The 20273-nt window shown below is 33.7% G+C and overlaps 3 protein-coding genes across 4 annotated transcripts in view; all 3 read left to right on the forward strand.

The window, feature by feature from the left end:
- Positions 1183-4808, forward strand: LOC104758048 (protein DETOXIFICATION 33). Its single transcript, XM_010480855.2, has 9 exons — positions 1183-1621; positions 2670-2865; positions 2982-3327; positions 3434-3520; positions 3606-3662; positions 3771-4009; positions 4102-4220; positions 4343-4429; positions 4521-4808. Exons 1-9 carry the CDS (start codon positions 1349-1351, stop codon positions 4572-4574), a joined length of 1458 nt encoding a protein of 485 aa, XP_010479157.1. The 5' UTR covers positions 1183-1348; the 3' UTR covers positions 4575-4808.
- On the forward strand, positions 9095-15861 carry LOC104758049 (exocyst complex component SEC3A). 2 transcript variants are annotated; one of them, XM_010480856.2, is made up of 25 exons: positions 9095-9395; positions 9853-9923; positions 10087-10167; positions 10321-10388; positions 10511-10613; positions 10782-10930; positions 11367-11484; positions 11596-11700; positions 11881-11982; positions 12058-12195; positions 12371-12499; positions 12585-12665; positions 12745-12819; positions 13004-13174; positions 13269-13425; positions 13505-13569; positions 13666-13839; positions 13921-14000; positions 14224-14305; positions 14592-14689; positions 14788-14896; positions 15019-15087; positions 15194-15259; positions 15344-15433; positions 15531-15861. In XM_010480856.2, the coding sequence occupies exons 1-25, from the start codon at positions 9221-9223 to the stop codon at positions 15639-15641; spliced, it is 2667 nt and encodes an 888-aa protein (XP_010479158.1). In that variant the 5' UTR covers positions 9095-9220; the 3' UTR covers positions 15642-15861. The 2 variants fall into 2 exon arrangements, with proteins under 2 accessions (XP_010479158.1, XP_010479159.1); XM_010480857.2 differs by having other exon boundaries at positions 13666-13836.
- The window catches only part of LOC104758050 (E3 ubiquitin-protein ligase CHFR-like), a 6046-nt gene continuing 2832 nt past the window's right edge, over positions 17060-20273 (forward strand). Inside the window, exons 1-9 of the mRNA XM_010480858.1 lie at positions 17060-17287; positions 17392-17487; positions 17613-17763; positions 18151-18248; positions 18549-18610; positions 18713-18804; positions 18896-19019; positions 19169-19255; positions 19514-19604. Coding sequence (XP_010479160.1) covers positions 17412-17487; positions 17613-17763; positions 18151-18248; positions 18549-18610; positions 18713-18804; positions 18896-19019; positions 19169-19255; positions 19514-19604 — 781 coding nt within the window. The 5' untranslated portion in view covers positions 17060-17287; positions 17392-17411. The remainder of the gene's footprint in view (positions 17288-17391; positions 17488-17612; positions 17764-18150; positions 18249-18548; positions 18611-18712; positions 18805-18895; positions 19020-19168; positions 19256-19513; positions 19605-20273) is intronic.

Consider the following 20273-nt stretch of genomic DNA (forward strand, 5'->3'; position numbering starts at 1 on the left):
TCCTCCAGGCTCCAGTTTTTGTTTTCTATTTGAAAGTTCTTTTTCCGAGCAGGTTTAACGATCGATAATAATTCGAATTAGACACACGTACGTGTTTCCTATGCCGTTGGAACTCAATTCTCGACAAGTTGAGGCATTAAGACAACCTCCAAAATTCAAGCATGGCAAATTGTCACCTATGAGATGTGGCGAGACCGCAAGAAAGAGGTAGTAGCTCTACTACTAGTACTCTTCCACTGGATCTTTTTTTCAATTTTGAAATGTTAGTTTATTGAGAAAAATATATTAATGAAATTTTTTGCAAAAATATAGACTAAAATAATCAAGAAAAGAAGATAGAACTCTTCGACGGATTTGCTAGACTAAAGATGGATGAATTGCGGTAGTCGAGGGCGTGAATCATGTTTTAAGATTGTTCTGTAAATAATGCGAAGAAGTTGGCCTAAGAAATGGAACGACCATGTCTCTAATCATTTTTCTCTCACCAAATCTAACCAAGACCGAGAGCCTACTGTCGAAGGTGGAAGAACTGATGTGCTGGAAATTATCATCCCTATTCCCTGTCCAACGTCACGTTTTGGTCTAGTAGTAGCTATGCAATATCGGACCAAAGTGTAGGGAAGCTACAAAAAATCTATGTTCTGGTGAACAAAAGGTGACGTTGATGTGTGGATCACGTCTCTTGATAAATGTTATCAGAACAAAATCCACCAGTTCAACGCGATTGGGGGTAAGTTGACCAAAAGGCCCTATTGCTATTGTCACTCTTTGCACCAAATTTATGACTAAACAGAGCTGTCTGATTATTTATAACTATGGTAGAAGTATTTATAAGGAGCTGGTACGTCTTAATTGGTCCATAAACTTCAGTATCAACTAAACAGAGCTGTCTAATTTTTTTCTACTATGCTACAATAATACTAATTACTTGTACGAGTCGGTTAAATCCTTCTACAAGAAACTAAAGTGTGGCCTACGTATCTTGATTTATTCACATTACCACATCCCTTTTTTCTTTCCTTCAACCTCAATTCACGTACTTCTTGACTACTAGACGTGCTGACGTACAGTTACGGGCCAAACTTCTTAAACAACCTATAGCGTCACTCGGCCCAAACAAATTGATTAACTTATTAGAAATCATTGCTTCCTTTTTATTTCCTTCGTTCAGTCATTTGTGGCGGTTTATTTTTTCCCTTTTGTTGACAGATCTCATGTCAGACACTTTTTTATCCTATTCGGACATTTTTGGTACCTACCCTGTCTCCATCCTTGCTATTTAATGCTTATCAGAACAAAGAGAAAGCTATAGGAAGAGAGTTAAAGACGGAGCTTCTCACATACGGCCATGGTTGGAAAGGATAACACTTTGCCGTTGCTTGACCCTCGTGATCCGCCGGAACTCAACGGAACCAAACCGGCGTCTAAAGTATGGGCCAAAGAGTTCGGCGAAGAGTCCAAGCGGCTTTGGGAGCTAGCGGGGCCGGCGATCTTTACAGCCATCAGTCAATACTCTCTTGGCGCACTCACTCAGACTTTCTCAGGTCGTCTCGGCGAACTCGAGCTCGCCGCTGTTTCAGTTGAGAACTCTGTCATCTCCGGTCTTGCCTTTGGTGTCATGGTATGTTACGTAACCCTTCATACGTGTCTTGTTCTTGGTCATTTATATTATGTTCCAATAAAGGCCACACAATCTAAAATCGATATTTTAGTGGATTAACTTCTTTTATTCTATTCGTTAATATCAAAGTAGATCTTCCCATACATTTTCAATAGTTTCTTAATTTTGTTAATATATATTTTTTTCTGATTGTAAGGGCTTAGTTAGTTTGGTGACAAAAAGATTAGTTTAGGTTAAACTTAATTACAGAAAGAGTAACTTTGGAAAATATGAGTTCCTTAATTTTACTAAAACTGACTTTTACTCATACGAAATTTTGAAAGTACACCCACTTTCATAGAAATTTTATGAATATATACTTTTTTTTTTTAATTCAAATCTATTTGTAAAATATGTTTGGATAGCGAAACAAGAAAACATGATTGTAACTGGAAAGTGGAAACTTGTGCTGAGGCTTGGACCATCCCCTTTTCTTATCCTCTCCACTAGACACACTTCACCCCTTGTTACCACATGTTTGTTTGGTTTGTTTATTCTTCAACTTTGTGTTTTCCAGCCTATCACCAAAAATAATATTACAAAAATACCAAAATCGGTGAATTAATAAATTCAATATTTTCATTAGCTTTTCAAGTTTAGTTTACAAAAGATAGCAATGAGACTTAACGTGTTTAAGGAAAGTATTAAAAAGTAAAAACTTACAGATAGTTAAAAAAGAATTCATATTGAAAGTTCAACTGTTTTTAGTTCCCAAACTTTTTAGTATATCTAAAATAGAAAGGGCATGTTTTGGAGACTTGGTCTGTATCCAATTAACATAACTACAAATTCTGTTTAGTTATAAAACATTTTGAAAGAGTAGAAGATGAAAGATAAAAATTAAAATATGAGCGATAAGTTGCTTGTCATGAACCAGTTGCAAACTTGCAATGTCACAGTATTTTATCATTCCGGCCGCCCTAATCACTTTAAGTTTTTCTATGGTAAAATCTAAGAGATCAACCAATACTAGCAAATTTAATATTGTGGTGATGGAAACTGGTTGCAGTTAGGGATGGGGAGTGCGTTGGAGACATTGTGTGGACAAGCATATGGCGCGGGACAGATTAGGATGATGGGAATATATATGCAACGTTCGTGGGTCATTCTCTTTACCACTGCTTTGTTTTTGCTTCCCGTCTACATTTGGGCTCCTCCTATTCTTTCCTTCTTCGGCGAAGCTCCTAAGATCTCCAAAGCCGCGGGTATATCATTCTTTTTGTTACTTTATGTCAATTGGTTTTGAGATGGAAGTCCATGACACGTCCACAACTTCTGCATGCTAAGTTTCTTCTAACCTTTTTCAAGTTTAAATTTACAGGGAAATTCGCGCTGTGGATGATTCCACAACTATTTGCGTATGCAGCCAACTTCCCGATACAGAAATTCTTGCAGTCACAGAGGAAAGTTCTTGTGATGGCTTGGATCTCTGGAGTGGTTTTGGTTATACACGCAGTTTTTAGCTGGCTCTTCATTCTTTACTTTAAGTGGGGACTTGTAGGTGCAGCCATCACTCTCAATACCTCGTGGTGGTTGATTGTTATTGGTCAGCTTTTGTATATTTTAATCACTAAATCAGACGGTGCATGGACTGGATTTTCTCGGCTGGCATTCCAGGACCTCTACGGATTTGTCAAACTTTCTTTAGCCTCTGCTCTTATGCTTTGGTACGTACCATTTCATTTTTGGCTAATAATAGATAGTTTTTTTATTTATTTATGTAAGCTACGATTTCGATTAGAATGTGACAGGTTAGTTCTTTGTATTTTGCAGTTTGGAGTTTTGGTACTTGATGGTTCTGGTCGTTGTTACCGGTCTTCTTCCTAATCCGTTGATACCAGTCGATGCTATCTCCATTTGGTAATCGATTTTGTGATGATCTTTGTTAGTTTCTCATTGAAAATAGGTTTGTTTAGTAACCTTCTGTACGTTTTGGGTATCACAGCATGAACATAGAAGGGTGGACTGCCATGATTTCAATCGGGTTTAACGCTGCGATAAGGTAAGTTTTCTACCTTAATTTTTGTTTCATTTAATTTCTCTGGAACTACATTAGGAAAGCTAGTTAAACTCTCATGAACTGGTGCACTTTGTTTCTTGGTGTGATCAGTGTGAGGGTATCAAATGAGCTGGGTGCGGGGAATGCAGCTTTAGCTAAATTCTCGGTGATAGTTGTCTCCATAACTTCAACTCTTATCGGGGTTGTGTGCATGATTGTTGTCTTAGCCACAAAAAACAGCTTCCCTTATCTTTTCACTTCTAGCGAAGCAGTGGCAGCAGAAACCACAAGAATAGCCGTCTTGTTGGGCTTCACTGTCCTCTTGAACAGCCTCCAGCCCGTCTTGTCAGGTACCTCATGCTGAATTATAGTAATCAAAAACCATATTAGGATCAGAAAACATTGAGTTTCTGATCACTTTTGGTACATCATTTTATTCTAGGGGTTGCGGTTGGAGCTGGGTGGCAGGCTCTGGTTGCATACGTGAACATTGCGTGTTATTACATCATTGGACTTCCCGCTGGTCTTATTCTTGGATTCACACTAGACTTTGGCGTTCAGGTTAGCTTTTTACCGACGTGATTAACCTTTTTTTTATTCACTCTTACACAAGGGATTATGACTATTTGTATATGCATTGTTCTTTTTTAATTTGGTGTTAATACATTTGTAAAATTATGTAGGGAATATGGGGAGGTATGGTAGCTGGAATATGCTTGCAAACACTGATATTGATTGGAATCATCTACTACACTAATTGGAACAAAGAGGTCTCTTACTAAATCTCTTTATTTCTGTTATGTAGTTCCTCTTTTGTGTTTGGTTTGATCATTTCATTAATTAGCTCTATAAATTATGTAGGCTGAGCAAGCGGAGAGTCGGGTTCAGAGATGGGGAGGAACAGCTCGGGAGTGATCAACTCTTGGGATCATCAGTTCTTGATTTCTCTTTTTTTTTTTTGTCAATGTTACAAGAACAAAATGTATCTCTCTATTTGTTTTTGTTTTATCGATATGCCTAAACTGAAGTTAACGAGTCTCTCTGTGAATGTTAGAGGGGTTTGTTATTTTTAGTCCTATTCTTAGATCTAGGATGGTTTACTGAGTTAAACTTTTGATTAACTGAACTATGAGATTTGATTTTCATAGGCTTGTTGATCGTCAGAGTTGATCCAAAATGATGACGTGCGAATTGAAAACCCACTATGAGTGAGAATCCGTTATGGAGTGACATTTACCCATTCTTCACGATCACGAATTCATGGAGCCGTATGAAAGTCGGATCATTAGGGGTTTTGCCCATGATATTGGAAGAAGGTATCATGGAGAATTTGAAATATCTTTGTTTTCAGATATAATTGATCATCTGGATTCTCACTCATAAATCAATACGTTGATATTGAAGCTTAGACATTCTTAGGTTAGGTTCAATTTTTTTTTTTCTTTCTAGATCTTGACATCACAACATCATCGCAGGACATGATATTTAAAGACAAAGCTTTTTGAAGCCTTAAGTGGGTTTAAATCTAAGTATTGAACTCCAAGATTTCACCTTAAAGGTCATGAACAACCAAAAAAAAATCATGAAATGAAGTACTTGACAAGGTTTAACCACAGCAAGAACTTGACGTCAATATCATAAGCATTAGAAAATCCCCCGGCCCATAACTATAAGGCCATAGGTGGTAAAGAAGGTTCAAACGCAAAACTATTTTGTGAGAATCAAAGTGTCAAGGAAGTAAAACGTTAAATCTGTTTCTTTCACCTGACCGTAAATCGATTTCCATTATAAAAAAAATCACATGAAAGAGACATTTTGGGATTTTATTTATTTTTAATCAACTTTTAATCTTATATAATAAAGTAGAGAGCCACCCAAAAACTTTCAATCTTAACTATACACCAATTTTCATTAGATTTAATTATATCAATATATTCAAATTTATTTTAAAATCTTTCTAATTTTAATTATCTTAACTATACAGTTAAAATAACAGTTCTCTACATTTATTGGGTCCTTTAAAACGCAACTATATGCATTCAAAACACAATTAAGTTAAATTATTTTGGTAATGTTTTCTACACCATGTTAATGGTTGACCAATCAATTAATACACTTAAATGTGAATTACCTATATAAGTAACATATATGTAATTTGTTATGAACAATTTGTTTTAGATTTTATTCTTTATATATATATATATATATCTATCTATTATATATAGTTGTATAAGGATATGTAATTTGGTTATTACAAGATATATATTAATCTTTCTAATTTTAATATCTTAATTGTACAATTAACTCATTTAACCCACTAACTATACTATCAAAACCTTTAAGAATTTTTTACATTAAAACAAAACTAAATGCATTAAAAACACAATTAAGTCAACTTAATTTTGTAACTTACACTCAATTGTGTATGACCTACACATTTTTATCAACAATTTCCCTATAAATAGTAAACACCTCACTAAACACCATCATATATCAAATCCCTCATAAAAATTAAAATTCTATGACATCATTTTTCAATATAACTAATGGTGTTTCAAATGTTTTATGTATGTCACTTTTGAATATTTGAAAGCAAATGTTGGTTTTAGTTTGTATAAATTTCATGTTAGTATACTTATAACAAGTTCAAGTGATTCAAATATGGTATAGGGGTAATTTTTTTATATTTATTTTAATTTTATCATATTTTATAAGAAACTAATACATTTTCTGTTTCTTATTTTCAGGGGCTGTTGGATGAATGATTTGTAAATCCATTTAGAATTGTAAAATATATGTCTCAATAAACTGTAGTTATGAGATCTTACAAAACTTCACATGTTAAGTTTAAGATACAAAATTTTTTGTTAACTTTTTACCATTTAAATATTATATAATAAAGTAATGTTTTTTAAAACAAGCATTGTAGAGTTGACATGTAACATCCCTCCTTTTGATATTATCTCTTAATTCTAGATACATTATTTTATTTTTCTTTAGTTGAATTTAATCATATTATTACTAAAGAAAATAAATATAAAACTTTACATAATAGTACAAAATGATCAAGATGTATTGACTTATTAAATCATACATAATGGGTTGAAAAACTATATCATAAGAAATGTTTATACTAATTGTTAAAGCTCGCATTAAACCGTATTTAACTCCACATACAACTCTTATATTAATGAAGAAAACATACAAAAAAGAAGTAGAAAAGGAAAGATAAAATAACTAAATCATTATCATAAAATATCTTACATATTTTTAAAAAAATTATTATAAGAAACAAAAAACAAATTTTTATATAATAGAAAATAGTCTCTCCTACTAACAAATCAAAAAGAGATATATCTTCATATTATAGATAGAACGATGTATACATCTAATAGTTAGTTTTTATAGTTGTATCTATAGTTTATTATAAAGCTATAGTCTGTAGATAAAATATAAATTAGCTAGTAAAAATAACAAATTTTTGTAATACAACAATGAAGTTCAAAAATTGAAAACACAATAAAACAAATAACTTTATAGGTGCAAATTGTTGCACAGTTGAAGAGATTGAAGATGTTGAAAAATATAATTTAACCAATTGTTAATATTTGAATTGAAGAGGTTAAAAAAACTATTCAATCCATTCAACTTAAAAAGTTGAAAAAATAAACTAATGGTGCAAATGGATGACTTAAACTAATAGGTTGAAAAAGTTGAATAAGCATTCATCCATTTTATTTTTCATTTGAGATGAATAAGTTGGAATACTTATTCATCACATTCAACCAAAAAAAGTTAGAGAAATGAACAAATTGTAAAGTAAATTTTTTCAATTCTTTCATCTCCTATTTAGTGGATGAATGAGTTGAATATTATTCAATCATTTTAATTTCATTCAGACGACGAGCATCTTCCACAGTCTACCTCTCCTTAGAGAGTACAAATTTCAATGTCACCAGAACCATACAAAGATTATAATCTGTCTAAAAGACGTCTTGTAAAGGTAAATAGTCTTTTTGTATATTACATTAATATATATATATATATATACATATTTTTAGCTTTGAATTTGATACTACCTTTCCCGTAGTCATCAAAATATTTGTTTTTTTTTTTTTTTAATATTGTAGGGAGCTTGGGATGTTGAGAACAATCCATTCCTGCCAACAAGACATTGTCATAAACACTCGATTTCTTAAAGTGTAACCTGAGACGTTGTGGTTTGAAATTGACTTCGATAGACGCATTTGCTGTTAGCTTCCCCCAAATTTTGACCAATTGACTTTGACATGAATCTCACATTAAATACAATTCCACGGACTCTTGGTAAAGATATATTATTTATTCGAAAATCTCCAATATTTGCACTATTTTGTGTGCTTGAATAGATTATTTGTCTCGTTAATTATATTAACTGATGTGTGGAGAAATATTTTGTTAATTAATTGTCTAGTTAAAAATAAACTAAACCACAACACAAATTTAAAAACATACTTTATAACTTTAGATCATACAATCTAAAATCCAACATAAATAGTAATTCTAAAGTCAACATGACAGCCACTTTTGTAACGTTTATGAGGTCGATTTGAATTTTTTTTGATGTTTTGTTATTGAGTAGTGTAATATAATTTGAAAAAAATTCTAAACTCAATAAATTTAAAAATATTCTATTTTGGAATGAAAAAATATTTCAAGAATACTACACAATTTAACTTTCCAATACTAGGATTTAACCCGTGATACACCACGAGAGAATTATGTAATTTTATTTATAATGATATTTGATTTTAACGGTATTTAATTTAGTAATAAAATTCTATATTTTAAATTTTTAGTATTTTTTTATATTTAAGCGGTGATACAATTATTCTTAAAGTATTATAATTTTATCAGGATAAAACATTAAAATTATAAAATATAACTGTTTGTATAATGTATAATTAATTAGAATAATATTTATATTTATTTAGAATAATAATTTTATTGTTTTGTTTAATATATAATTATTTAATTTAACTGATTGTTTATTTTTCAGTGTATACAGTTTAATGATTGATTTTTTAATTTTATTTTGGGACACATATATAGAAAACAAATTTGCTATTAATAAATAATTTAGGTAGAATTAATTAGTTTCTATAAAAAAATCGATTTAATCAATTTACCATATTTTACTTATTGCTTTTAGTGCAATTTTGTAAGGACTAAAATTTTAAATAAGAAAAATTAAAAGAGTAGAACCCAAAATGTATTTAAAAATGTATATATAGATATAAAATTTAAAATACAAATTTAATGAAAATCATAATTTAAATCCGCAAAATATTTTATCTGAAAATTTATTTTTATGTTTTTGCCATACACATTTTGTTGCCATTACAATAAATGGCTTGCCACGTAAATTCGGAACATAATTACTGAAATGTGAACAAAAGAGATTATTCAACTTTCTTAATCCGTCGCAAAAGCCTAATTTCCTCTTTCTCTTTTTACCCGGTCATCATCATCACCTCCTTGCTGGATCCGCTGAGCGAGATACAAGCGCAACAACAACAACAATGGCGAAATCAAGCGCCGACGATGAAGAGCTACGGCGAGCTTGCGAGGCTGGGATCGAAGGAACCAAACAATCGATCGTTATGTCGATACGCGTCGCCAAGAGTCGCGGTGTTTGGGGCAAGTCTGGGAAATTGGGTCGACAAATGGCTAAACCCAGAGTTCTCGCTCTTTCTGGTGATTCCTTCTTCTTCTCTCCTTTGATCCTGGTCTCAGTTATTCGATTTTCGCGTTTTTTTCCCCTAAATTAAGCTTTAAGTTTTGGTGTCTGTTGCATTAGATCGGAGTTTTGTTTCCTGTACAATCTCAAAGTTGATTTCCACTGATATTAAGATAAGCATAGGAATGTAATTGATTTGGGGCTTGTGCCATGGAAAGGAATCTGTAGAATACAAAATCCTTAACATATTCCACTGTTCTAGGCCATTTCAGAGAAGTTTTATTTTCCTCTCAGCACCAAGGATTTTAGTAGTGTGTACTCTATTAGGTGAAACAACCCAGTACTTGTGTGTTCTGATTCAAGTGGATGATATGATGCCTTGGATCCATTCTTTTCAAGTTTTCTTGTCAGATATTATCAGGTTCTTAAGAGTTGTAATCAACTGAGTATGCGTTTTTATTCTGCTTATTACAGTCAAATCGAAGGGTCAACGGAAGAAAGCATTTCTTCGAGTCATGAAGTATTCAAGTGGAGGAGTCCTTGAGGTAGTTTTCATTTTTTTTTTTATCTAGATGAGGCACACTTTCACAAGAAACTCACAGGGTTTAACATTTTGATTGATAACAATCAAATTATGCATACCAATATAGCAGATTTTTCGAAGTTCAGAATGACATGATGATGTTTTATATTTCTTTGTTCATTCAGCCTGCTAAAATGTATAAACTCAAGCATCTGTCAAAGGTGGAAGTCATTACTAATGACCCAAGTGGATGCACTTTTACCCTGGTAAGATTACTCAATGAATATATGTAAGATTTCAAGACGAAATATTTGTTGTATGTAGTATAATAAATGGAACACAAAAGCAGAATGCATAACTGTAAAATACTGTTTAATTTTCCATTTCACCCCTGCTTTTGCTGATGTATAGTCTTTTAGGGATTTGACAATCTCAGGAGTCAAAGTGTTGCTCCTCCTCAGTGGACCATGCGCAACACTGATGACAGGTACCGCAGTTAGGAATATACATTAACTCTTACAATATGTGATGTATAGATGTTAAGCAATTATATATTTTTTATTGTAGTTTTGCTCGTTAAATACATACCTTTCTCTACCATGATTGTAGGAACCGGCTTTTAGTTTGCATATTGAACATATGCAAAGACGTATTAGGCCGCCTTCCCAAAGTTGTTGGTATAGATATTGTCGAGATGGCCCTTTGGGCTAAGGTGCGGATTTTAACTTTTTCTGTCTTCTGTTTTTTTGCCTAAGTCTCTTAATTTCAAAACAAGCTTCGGTATGTACTTGTTAAACTCATTTTCCTTTTCAGATACGTTTGTGCTTTTCATATAATAATTTTATCTGCTTTATCTTTCTGTTTGATATTATTGGTCTAGGATAACACTCCAGTAGTCACTACTCAAAGAAGTACAGAAGATGGTGAGCCTGTTACTGAAACTGTAACAGAAAGCGACTTAAAAGTTACTGTTGAGAAAGAACTAGTCTCTCAGGCCGAGGAAGAGGATATGGAGGCTCTCTTGGGAACGTATGTCTTTTTCTATTCCTGTCATCATTTGGTTTAATCCTTTCTGTTCACGCATTTCCTCCTTTTTTCTTATGTATAAATTAGTATGTGTTTTACAAAGGATAACTGCTTTATTATCTACTTTTTGTTATTGTTAAATGGAATGAAGAGATAAGAGTAAATAACCCAGGACTCCTTCCCATTAAGTTAAAGCTTGTGGCACTAGGTTTCTGATTAAGCAGAATTGTTTGTATGTCCAGCATTCATAGTACTTGTAGAATCACTTACATCTTTTTCCTCTTGATTGTATTAAACATATACTATTGGCATTGTTCTCTGAAAACTAGGTTGCTGGGGATAAGTAAATAATGGAAGCAGTTTTCTGTTCCACTTAGTTTTGTCAGGTTGTTCACTCGTGTCAGGTTGTTCACTCGACTGATATAATTGACTTATACAGTTATGTAATGGGGATTGGTGAAGCTGAGGCATTTTCTGAAAGGCTAAAGCGAGAGCTCCAAGCTCTTGAAGCGGCAAATGTACATGCAATTCTGGAAAGCGAACCATTAGTAGATGAGGTAATTATTTTATGCTAATTATTATTCAAGACTATCTTGGTATTTGAACAGTTGATGGGCAGATCAGCGTTTAATTTTTCTTGTTTATATCCTCATCTTCATGTTTTTCAGGTTTTGAATGGACTAGAGGCAGCTACAAATATTGTTGATGACATGGATGAATGGTTAGGAATATTCAACATTAAACTTAGACACATGAGGGAAGACATTGAATCGGTAGGACTCACTTCCTATAAATATTCCTGTGATTTGTTTTATTATTTGTGGCTGGTTATGGCTTCTGGAATCTGCGAGAGTAAGAGAGAAAGAGAAATTGATTTCAAGTACTTGTTTTGTTGGACTGATCATTAGCTTCATATGTTAACACATATTCTCGCTTTCTTGTGTGGTATTCAGATAGAAACTCGAAACAACAAGCTAGAGATGCAGTCTGTAAACAATAAAGCTCTCATTGAGGAACTTGATAAAGTTATTGAGAGACTGCGTGTGCCTTCTGAGGTTTGTTTCGCTTTATTTTTGTGCTTGCTTCTCATCTGTCTACTTGCTTCACTTAAAATTTGTTGTTGATTGCAGTATGCAGCATCCCTAACAGGAGGCTCATTTGATGAAGCAGACATGCTCCAAAATATCGAGGCTTGCGAGTGGTTAGCCAAAGCTTTAAGGGGCCTTGAAGTGCCCAACTTAGATCCGATCTATGCTAATATGCGAGCTGTATGCCTATGCACTTAAATCTTGATTGTTCGCTCATTAGTATTCTATTTTTTCAGTTAAAAGAGTTTGGTTTATTACATGTCGTGGTTAGAAAAGAACATTAATAGTATGAATCATTCATAGAAACTAGGTTTTGTACACTGAATTTGGACTACTCGTGCTGTATTTTCTTCAGGTAAGAGAGAAAAGAGCAGAACTAGAAAAATTAAAAGCTACCTTTGTAAGGAGAGCTTCTGAGTTCTTGAGAAACTACTTTGCTAGTTTGGTAGATTTCATGATCAGCGACAAAAGCTACTTTTCTCAGGTACTACTTGTGTAAAATTCCATCTTTCCAATATGAATTTTATAGATTATAATTCTGAATATATATCGCCGCATCTTGTAAACAGAGAGGGCAGCTGAAGAGGCCTGACCATGCAGATTTACGGTATAAATGCAGAACATATGCTCGTCTTTTGCAACATTTAAAGGTAAAACCGAGAAATGACTAGGTGATATTCTGGAAGCTCAATACAGTACATTGACAACTTGTCTCTTCTCTCTTTTCAGGGTCTTGATAAGAATTGTTTGGGGCCATTGAGAAAAGCATACTGTAGCTCCCTGAACTTGCTCCTTCGCCGGGAGGTGAGGAGCAAATATTCCTTTCTTTTTTATATTGACAACTGATTTACTGGAACTCTTAATTGACTCAGGCTGCTAAAACGTACTGAATGTTAAAATGCGTGGGATATTCAGCAAACATTTGTTTTTCTTCCTCCAGAGCGTTAAATATTCAGTTGCTAAATATTTGTTTCTTCAAAATATACAGGCTCGTGAATTCGCGAATGAGCTTCGTGCAAGCACAAAAGTATCACGAAATCCTACTGTTTGGCTAGAAGGATCTACGGGTTCTAGTCAGAATGCAAACACTGACACCTCTGCTGTGTCAGATGCTTATGCCAAAATGCTAACAATATTCATCCCGCTTCTTGTGGATGAGGTAATTGTTAACCCAATGATTTTCTGTTTTTCCTTTAGATGCAACTGATGTATGTACGAAATCCTCATGTTTCTTTTTCTGCTTCATACTACAGAGTTCCTTCTTTGCACACTTCATGTGCTTTGAGGTACCAGCTCTTGCTCCTCCTGGAGGTGCTGGCAATGATAATAAAAACCAGTCCAACAATGACGATGGTAATGATGATGATGATTTGGGGATCATGGACATTGATGAGACTGACAAGAAAACTGGTAATCTCAAACTGCAGTTGCATCTTAATATCGTAAGGTCTAATTGTTCTGAAAGCAAAACAATTTTCCAATTTTGCAGGTAAAACCTCCCCAGACCTGACGGCATTGAATGAATCTCTTCAAGATTTACTTGATGGTATACAGGTAAGATGTCCCTCAAAATAAGGTCTCTATGTTGAAATTTAGAATTAGCGTTCAATTATCTTACTAAATAAGAGATTTTTGTTTTTGTCACTGCAGGAGGATTTCTATGCTGTTGTTGACTGGGCATATAAAATTGATCCCCTACGGTGTATATCAATGCATGGTATAACTGAACGTTATCTGTCTGGTCAGAAAGCTGATGCTGCAGGATTTGTTCGCCTTTTGCTTGGAGATCTGGAGTCGAGGGTTTCTATGCAATTCAGCCGTGTAGTCCGTCTACTCAGATTTTGTTTAGATTATATTCCTGGCATACCATTCCTACTAATCAATTCAAGTTGACTTTAACTGCAGTTTGTGGATGAAGCTTGTCACCAAATTGAAAGAAATGAACGTAATGTAAGACAGATGGGTGTCTTGCCATATATTCCAAGGTAATCAGGAAGTTCATATTACTAAAACAGTATAGTGCCATGTGAATACTTATTTCTTTCCCCACCAGATAGTATCTCCGTCCACCTTGTAAACAATTTCAATCAAATTGTGGTTCTGAACTATTTCTCCCAGTTAGATTGTTGGACAGATGGTCAAAGTGATCAAAGAAACCGTTCTATTATTGCTGGAGGCTATCCTAACATTATTATCTCATTTTCATAGATTTGCAGCACTTGCTACTCGTATGGAACAGTACATACAAGGGCAATCTAGAGATTTGGTTGATCAGGCATACACAAAATTTGTGAGTACTGCTATTTCTATGAGTTTGTAGCATTTGACCAGTGAAATTACACAAATCATGCAAGCAAAGAATAATGTGTGTCACGTCAGGCAGTAACAGAAAACCAATCTCTGCATCTGATCTTAGTTCACTTAGAATGTACAAATCCATCATTAGTTCATTCTCGACTTGAATAACAACAATATACAGTATAAATAAAGCATGTCTCAGATTATCTCTGCATTTAGTGTTATCAATTTCTTTTCTTTCTTTCCCGCTTTAGCTAACAGTCTGACTCGTCATATAGGTAAGCATAATGTTTGTGACCCTCGAGAAGATCGCCCAGCAAGATCCTAAATATGCAGATATTCTCCTTTTAGAAAACTATGCTGCTTTTCAAAATAGGTAGGTCCTTTTCTAACCCTCTCTCTCTCTCTCTTTCTGTTTGTCTTCTCTTCCCCGACAACTCATATTCCCTAACCTTGTAATTTTTGTGTGTGCAGCCTGTATGACCTGGCTAATGTTGTACCGACATTAGCCAAGTTCTATCACCAAGCAAGTGAAGCATATGAACAAGCTTGTACGCGCCACATTAGCATGATAATTTACTACGTAAGTGGTGCTTCCCATTTGCAGCTAATATCATAACTCTCTCCTTTTTTCCATTCTTTTGGAGTTAATTGTTAAGGGTACACCCGTTTGTGTTTGGTTCATGTGTTCTTTCGTCCCTGCAGCAATTCGAAAGACTTTTCCAGTTTGCTAAAAAGATTGAGGATTTCATGTATACTATCACCCCTGAAGAGGTTAGTTGTTAGTTAACTAGTTCACCATAATTTCACTTTCTCATTGGCATTTTACTTTCGGTTTCTAGAGTAAAGAAAAACTTGACACATTTTCTCTGTATTTCAGATACCATTCCAGCTTGGTTTGTCGAAAATGGAACTCCGGAAGATGTTAAAATCCAGCTTGTCAGGGGTAAGCAAATGTTCCTTCAGAGTGTATTAATTGTTCGCTGACCTTTTAACATATACCTTTCCACTTCTTCTTGTTTTTGTTTAGGTGGACAAATCGATTGCAGCAATGTATAAGAAGTTGCAGAAGAATTTAGCATCGGAGGAGTTGCTACCATCATTGTGGGATAAATGCAAGGTACCATATTAAACCGAAAAGTTGAAGAAAGTAATAACTAACAGTGCATTATTAGCTCAATGTTTGAATCAATGTGTTGTTGTATCAACTTAAACAGAAGGAGTTTCTGGACAAGTATGAGAGCTTCGTGCAGCTCGTAGCCAAAGTTTACCCGAGTGAAAACGTTCCTGGAGTAACTGAAATGAGAGGACTTCTTGCTTCCATGTAAAAAAAAAACAAAGTGACAGAACCAAAACTGAAGGCAGTTGTTATATATATCACCCTTTGTTACGACGTTCTCGGTCATATCACGGATACATACAAGTCAATGAAGTCATGTTATAACTACTGTATGGCACTACTATTAATTCTTTCTTTTTCTTTCCAATTTTCCACTTTTGTATGATCCGTTAAAAGCCTGCACGGAAAGTAAAAAGATTGTGTTCTAACTAGGTGTGCATAACTACAAAGTGTTTGGAGTAATGTGTTTAGGATGTGGATTTTAAAGCGAGGACGTATAAAAGGAGTTGTTTATCTCCTACCAGATTATCAAAGTTGATTAACTTTTCAGAGAATAATACTGCAATATAATTATATAATAATTGTTAGTTTTATGGTTTAAACCATATAACACCGCAATATAATTTATTTTTTATATAATATTTATTTAATCAATTTAATTAGATATGTCTATTCTCTGATACCGACAGTGTTAACAAAATAATGAAATGATGTTTTATCCGTATAACACCAAATTAATGATATTTTTTAATTTATATAAATATTGATAAAATTCGTCCTGCTATATAAACCTGTCTCGAGATATTTTAACTCACACTATATCATCTTATTTTTTAATATTTATTGTGTATCTACGGTATAATATTTATCATATTTAGCTTTTTAAAAGTTTTAAATATTTATCATATTTAACCTTTTAAAAATCTTTAAAATAAAGAACTGGAATAAACTAAATAAAAGTTTTAAAGTTTGAATGCATGATAAATCAAGCTTTCTACTCATTTGTATTCAGAATTAGTTTGGTCTCTTTTATAGTATGACTCTGAACCATTGCCCAATTTTTTTAGACGATATTGTACCGTATGTTTTAATTCATCTATTGAGTAATATATGTCCGTTTTTAAAATACGTCATATGCAGAAAAAATTACAATTTTTATTAACTAAATGTATTATAGAATAATTCAAGATAATTTAAATATAAATTCAAATAAAAATGAAAGGGAATCATATATTTATGTTTGAATGAGGTAGAAATATTTATTTATTTTTTTTAAATCTTACCTATAATTAATTTTGAAATTTTTGGTAATTAATATTAAAGTTTAATGCATTGAATGCTAACTGTTTCCAAAATGATTTTTTTGTTAAAAATTACTGCAAAAAATACTATTATAGATTTATTTTTCAAGTGCGTGAAGCATGCATATTAGAAATGAGACAAATTATATATCAAAAGCCAACAAATTTATTTATTACTGTATTAGAATCCGTTTGGTTTGGTTTGGTTTGGTTCGATTCGATTTTAAGTGGCAAAGGTTTAAAGAGATTCGATTTCGCCGATTTGTGAAATCGGTAACGTACTTATTCTCCGGTGTGTGCACAAAAACTAATGTTGTCCCTTTTTTTTTTTTTTTAAGAATTATTTGAGAGAGAGAGTCTTCTTCAACAATCTAACATGGTGCTGTGTTATAGAAGACAGTGAGAGAAACCCTAGACCCCAAAGAAGAATCGTGCCTACCACACTCTCTCTCGGAATCATCTTCTTCCTCGCGACGAAGTCAAAAAGAGGAGGGTCCTTTCTCAGTTTTCTGTTCAATTCTCCCAATTTGAAATTTCTACTGTTCTTTCGAAGGTAATTTTCACCACAAAATTGTCATTGTTACGATCAACTTGTCTTCTCTTTGTTTCGATCAATTTTGAATCCGTTTGCGGTGATGAAATAACCGTTGTTGTTAGATTTTCACAATTGAACTCTGATGACGACGACGGCGGAAACTGGACAATCCTCTGGTTCGAAACCTTCTGGTGATGATGATACATGGGCTAAACTGGGTTAGTGTCTCGGTGACTTCTCTATTTCGTTACTCAGATCGATTTTTACGAATTTAGTTATCGACTGTTTCCATGGCACTGTTCATATTTGGGTCTTTTTTACTGATTCGATTCCACATTTGCAGTTCCTCTCGACACCAAATTCTCAGATATTGAGATTAAGTGCGATGATATGGTTATATGCTCTGAGATTAAACCGTCTTCCTTAGAAAAACACGAATGGTGCAGAATAACAAAGAATTTGGGTCAAGGCTTTGCCACTATACATAATCAGAGGTTTGCCGATAACTATTTATTTAAGTGACCTTCACTTGCAACTCCTTGTTGTTTGTATGTACTAGGTAGGAAAAGTTCTTTTCAAGTTTACTAAGACTATTAGAAATTTACTATTTCTAAATCGAATAGGAAATGTTCTTTCGTAATCTAGACTGGGAAACCAAAGAGGCAAAGATCATTGTATCAAACCAGCGTATGATACATTGTTAACTAGCTTCGAGTTTCACTTCTTTTTTCTTCTGCTCATTTTGATTAAATTGATCTCTTTATTTCTGGCTACACAATTTCTATCAGTCTTTTTGCGTATTCTTGTTTGTCTTCTTAGTTTACCATCACATCTGTTTATTTGGATTTGTTTGCGATTTTCTGAATTGTGGTGTTTTCTAGTTCCGATGCTATACTTGTTGACGAGGCTGTCATCATGAAAGATTGTGCTGCTGATATCATGAGTGGGTCTGAAATCGTTCCTGGCCCTGAAGGACAAGGTTAGACCGGCTTGCCTTTCTACCTTTCTATCTTTTTAAGTGCTGTTGATACCAATTATTTCCCAAAGCCTAATTGTTTTCATCTAGAAAATGGAATGCTTAATTGTGATAGTCGAGGGCAATGAAATGCTGCACTTAAAAAGATAATAATATGTGGTGTATTCTTGTTACATTGTATCTATGTTGGAAGAAAGTAATTGGTATGAATGTTTCTCATTTAAGTAGTTCTGAGCCTCTCATAAGGAAGCTGAAGTTACGTTTTGTATATATTTTCAACCTTGATTTTGTTCAATTTGTTAGGGTACTTGCAGTACAGATTTACAATAATGCCTGCTCGAGAATCCAGGACCCAGCTATTAAAGGTGCTCTCTATGACAACCACTTATAGTCCATATTCCATAACCCTACCTTTTTTGAAATTTATGTCGAATTTCTTATCTCTCTCTTTGAAATTCCTTTTCCAGATTTCTATAGATCCTGAACATGCGAAATGCAGTATCTGCTTAAACATATGGCATGATGTTGTCACAGCTGCACCTTGCCTTCACAATTTCTGGTCTGCCATTTGTTGATTTTGTTTAGTTCTCATTTATGACAGGCATATTTCACTCTATTGCTAGTTGATGAATGATGTGTTCTGCCTCCAGTAATGGCTGTTTTTCAGAATGGATGCGGAGATCGAAAGCAAAACATCAACATGTGTTATGTCCACAATGCAGAACAACAGTACAATATGTGGGAAAAAATCATTTTCTTAAAAACATACAAGAGGTAGAATTATCTGCATTTTCTTCATTTACACTTTACATATAAACGTTCTTTCCATTGGTAATTCTTCTCCTAGAGAACCTTTTTCATATATTCTTGTGCTTCATTCACGCTTGAGCTTTTGATGACTATTTCATTCCCTCTTATGTTAGGATATATTAAGCGCGGATGCTGCACTGAGGCGGCCAGCTGAAGATATTGCAGTGTTGGACTCATCTGCATCGATACAATCAAATCTTGTAAGTATTTTCTGAAATATCTTCTATTAAGTAATTGTTGTTAGAAGTATATAAAGGCTTTGTTATCAAAATGATGATGTCTGCTGCACATTGACTTTTTGGTGTAAGTCACTAATGAATCATTACCATTTCTTAAACACGCTATTGGTATTACTGGTGCAACTAATCGTGGTTATATGTACCTTTTTTTTTGGTCAACGTCGTGGTTATATGTACCTGTGATGCTTTCTTGAACACTACAATTGACATATGTTTTAGATAATTGGGAGCAAGAGAAAACGTCGTTCGAATATGCTCTCGCCCCCACTTGAGGAAAGAGATAGCATGCATTTGCAATGCCCACAATGTGGTAATATAGATTTATCTGGATGTTTGCTTCTTATATTTTCACAATATATAAGTCAATATGTATCATGCATTAGACTGCTTAATTAACGTTGGTTCATCGGGCGAGGAGGTGAAGTGGGATAATTAGTAACGAGTAATTGATTATAATTTTTCTAGAAGATTATATAGACTATGAGTGGGACTCGACGGTGGATATTGGGTTCGATCAGCCCTTATAAGCTAGATTTCCTTTGAAGTATCTAAAATTCTGTCATCTACCATTTACCACTTTTTAGTAGTGTGATCCACTATATCGTCTTTGTTAGTCTTTACAACAACAATCCGTAACTGTAAATCTTTAAAATGTATTGATTTTTCAAATTAGCTGTACTGTAAGGACCTGACGTGTGGTACAAATTTTGTTGATGGCAGATAAACTTTAAAACTAGAACTTGAAACCCATTTTTCAGATCTCTCTACTTGATATTCTCCTATTTCATCGAACGTAAATTGACTCAAAAGAAACCAAAAAATAAATAGATTCTAGTCCTAGTAAAGAATGAATGTAGTACTTGAGAAAAGGGAAATCTTAAATAGACGAGGACGGGAGGTACAATAGAAAAAATACTGTCATTAATGGTTTTGGTCTCAGCATTCCTGTCTTCTGGAAGTTGTATTTATTATTTTATGT

This window comes from Camelina sativa, chromosome 17, assembly GCF_000633955.1.
Source record: "Camelina sativa cultivar DH55 chromosome 17, Cs, whole genome shotgun sequence".
Taxonomy (NCBI): domain Eukaryota; kingdom Viridiplantae; phylum Streptophyta; class Magnoliopsida; order Brassicales; family Brassicaceae; genus Camelina; species Camelina sativa.